Raw genomic sequence first — 4,041 nt, forward strand, 5'->3', positions numbered from 1 at the left:
GGGGGAGGGCTGACTTCAAATTTTAAGTCTCTAAATCACAAATATGCTCCTGGCTGTTTTATGGAATTGCAGAACATCAGATTCTGTAGAACCATGTCTTCCCACTCCCCTCTGGTATGAGTAGGGGCACCATATGGTTCCCAGAGATTCATCTAAAATGCCTCAGACATTTCTGGGCTGATGCTTCTGCCTTAATAGTTACTGATTATTTATCCCCTACATAGGCTTGACTTTTACTAAGAATTTTTCAGTTGCTGTTACTTAACAAAAAGAAATCAAAACCACAATCATATTTTCCATGTTGAACTTCATAGGCAACTTAAGGAACAGTTGTTTTTTTTTTTCAACCTCAAAGCATCTTTCTGGGGGTCCTGCTAGAGGAAAAGAATTTCCTTTCTCCTAAATATGGTTGAGTATTCACTTATTCTGTCTTCATATACATGTGGTCTTATTGTGGGATATCTTGACATTTCTAGTGTGGCATCTTACAAAGTATATTCTTTTCTCCCACAAGACTCTTCTCTTTTGCTGATGGGAACAAACCTAGGAACTTATGTGTGCGGGGCAAGTAGTGCTGATTTTCTAGGCCTTCCCCCCTCCCCCCTTCTGTCAGTCATATATAAGTGTTGTAGAGTTTTACTTTGTCAGGTACATGGAAACCTTTTTTTTTTTTTTTTTAAGATATTTTCCAGCAGATGCAACAGCAGAAATGTTAGAAGAATGGCGGCCTTTAATGTGTCCTTTTGATGTAACAATGCAAAAGGCCATCACTTATTTTGAAATATTTCTTCCTACCTCCCTTCCTCCAGAACTGCATCATAAAGGTTTTAAGTAAGTGTGCATATTTGACATATTTTAGAATACAGCAATACCAAGAACTAGCAAGCAGCTAAAAAAATGTACAACTCATTGATTCTATTTATTATATTCAAGTATAAAGGCTAAAGCAGTTGTGTATATGATTGTAAACAAGGAATGCTTATATGACAAGCCCAATAAAATGATGATTTTAAGAAATCAGAAGAGGGAAAAGGTGATAATGGAAAAATATCAGAAAAGGAGAAAGACAAACAACATAAGGGAGAAAATTGTGACAGTTGTTAAGAGTGGACAATAGCTGGCGGTGGTGGTGCACCTTTAATCCCAGCACTCTGGAGGCAGAGGCAGGTGGATCTCTGTGAGTTCCCTAGCTACTGAGAAACCCTGTCTTGGGAAAAAAAAGGGGGGGAGTGGACAGTAATTAATAATTTGGGACATTTAGTAGATGAGATTACATTGTATATCACAAATAAAGAGGAGAGGGAATACTCAGACAAAAAGCATTCCTTTGTTCCATTAATTTTGAAACTTTCAGTATCATTTTTTTCTAGGTTGTGTGGTTACCAGTAAGTAAAGTAGACTTCGAAGTATAAAGAGTACCTGGTTTTGAACTGCTTTCTGTAGTCACTTGCTATTCATAACAATGCTTTTTTTCTTCAGACTTTGGTTTGATGAATTAATTGGCCTTTGGGTTTCAGTGCAGAATCTCCCACAGTGGGAGGGGGTAAGTCTTCCATTTTTTTCCCCTTCTATAGTTTTAAAATTGGATATAAATAAATCATTTAGTAAATAACTTCTTTTTCTGTTTCTTAGAATTTCTATTAATAATGCTATAGTTAATTCTTTTTCTTCCTTTTAAAATAATGCGGTGTTTCTGTCTGTCGGTCTGTCTGTCTGTGTGGGTATATGCATGTGAGTGCAGATGTCTGAGGAGGCAGAGGCATTGCATCCCCTGGAGCTGGAGCTCTGAGTGTTTTGTTTTGGTTTTGAGGTGCCAGAGCATTCTTTATGAAGAGCTCAGTGTGTAGATGGTGAGTTGCAGGTCCTCTGCCATCTGCACCAGGCTGGAAGTGAGGCCTGGCTCCTTCAGCACCACAGAGCGCTTAACCTGACTCTCAGATATGGTAACCTCCACAACACCCCACCTAGGGGACCTTCCTGGTGGCTGTATGTACTTGGCAGCTCTGGGTTCAATTATAGGAACATCATGGTGGGTTCAGAAACATCAGGAGGTAGAAAGGGACTGAAGAAATACCCAGGTTGGTGACTCAACTGATGTCACTTGAACTTTGAGGGTAAACATAGCCTTTGTCATAGGTAAATCAACAGCAGCAGAAGTAGACAAGCGTGTATTATAAAGTGCATGGCTGTGTTTGCTTTAGTTAGTAATTACATAGGTACTGTTGAACATTTGATGGAGATATATGTATAAATTTTCCTTTCAACTTTAATTGTGCATAATGCTTGGAGGGGCATTTTCATTGCAATTGATTTTTAGTGGGTGGCATGAGTCAGATCCTAAATTTGCAAGTTTTTAAAAATCTAAGTCAAACTATATTGTTGTAATGATTGCTGAGAACAAATGAAGAGCTCGGCATGGTTACGCACACCTGTAATATCAGCACTTAGGAGACCGAGGCAACAGGATCATAAGCTCAAGACAATTTTGGTACAAGAACCATCCCAAGAAATAAACAAATGAACATAAAGGAATAAGGATTATAACTGACATTTAAAAGCAACAAATATGTCTACTAAACATTATCTTATTTTTGTTTACTTTCAGCAATTAGTAAATCTCTTTGCTCGATTGGCTACAGATAATATAGGATACATAGACTGGGATCCATATGTACCAAAGGTAATTAGAACATTTGGATGTGTATGTCATAGTCCTGATACTAACATGTGTATAGGGGAATTTCTTTTGAAGATTTATTTATTTATGTACTTTATGTATATGTGTGATTTGATTGTATGCACATTTGTACACCAGAAGAAGGCATGGATCCCATGGAACTACAGTTATAGATGGTTGTGAGCCACCGGGTGGGTGCTGGGATTTGAACTCAGGACCTCTGGAAGAGAAGACAGTGTTCTTAACTGCTGAGCCATCCCTCCAGCCCTGAATTTTCTTTTAACCCTAATGTCAAGTACTATATATGTCTTACCATGAAGTACATGAACTACAACTTTCAGAATGAATAATTTAAAAAGTAGTAATTATTAGGAATGCCATGAAATATTAAATTTATTAGGAAAATCGTGAATTCACTCCTTCCAAAGAATTTTCTGTGCTAAATTAGGTTGCATTCCAGAGTTTTACCCATTTCCCCTGCTTTTAGTAATTAAAGCTAAAGAGCTAGAGGTGTGTTATTTCAGCTGTAGTAGAATCTCTGGCAAAGTCTTGCAGGAAGTGGGAGTGGATGTTTGAGCAAGACTGTAGTTAACTTTTAAAAACTGAGGGACAGAGGTAGGCCCCAATTTCCTCTCATTTGGGCTCCTATCAGCAATGACAGCTTTAAAATATAAACTCAATTACATTAAAATACAGTTACTACAATGCTGCCTAGAAGACAAAGTCTTAGGGAGGACTTGAAGGCAGCGCCAAGGTTTGAAGAGTGGAAGTAGCCTGCCAGACACTCTGATTAGGGCTGCTGCTGTCAGGTGTCCTTGGTGTAGAATGGGGGTGTGGGAAAGTAATGTGTGTATGCAGAAAGTAAAAGGCTTCATGTTTGACATCAGTATCTTCATTTTTTCTTTTATGCTTAATTATAAATTGTGTCATTGTTTGAATACATGAATTTAACTGCTTCATATTTATGGCCTGTGACCTCAGAACATTATATAATAAATCTTTAATTTTTACTTTTTTTTATCTTTTTCTTTCTTTTGAGAAAAGGAAAAAAACAAGTTTCCGCCTCCTCCCAGCCTCCCATTTCCCTCCCCCTCCCCCCACTCCTCTTCCCCTCCCTCTCTAATCCAAAGAGCAGTCAGGGTTCCCTGCCCTGTGGAAAGTCCAAGGTCCTCCCCCCTCTGTCCATATCTAGGAAGGTGAACATCCAAACTGCCTAGGCTCCCACAAAGCCAGCACATTAAGTAGGATCAAAACCCCGTGCCATTGTCCTTGGCTTCTCATCAGCCCTCATTGTTCGCCATATTCAGAGAGTCCGGTTTTATCCCATGCTTTTTCAGTCACAGTCCAGCTGGCCTTGGTGAGCT

At 38.9% G+C, this 4,041-nt stretch overlaps 1 protein-coding gene across 1 annotated transcript in view; it reads left to right on the top strand.

The window, feature by feature from the left end:
* The window catches only part of Psme4 (proteasome activator subunit 4), a 117,202-nt gene that overhangs the window by 37,908 nt on the left and 75,253 nt on the right, over positions 1-4,041 (top strand). The window contains exons 7-9 of the mRNA XM_013350740.2: positions 682-831; positions 1,480-1,543; positions 2,606-2,680. Coding sequence (XP_013206194.1) covers positions 682-831; positions 1,480-1,543; positions 2,606-2,680 — 289 coding nt within the window. The remainder of the gene's footprint in view (positions 1-681; positions 832-1,479; positions 1,544-2,605; positions 2,681-4,041) is intronic.

This window comes from Microtus ochrogaster, linkage group LG1, assembly GCF_000317375.1.
Source record: "Microtus ochrogaster isolate Prairie Vole_2 linkage group LG1, MicOch1.0, whole genome shotgun sequence".
Lineage (NCBI taxonomy): Eukaryota > Metazoa > Chordata > Mammalia > Rodentia > Cricetidae > Microtus > Microtus ochrogaster.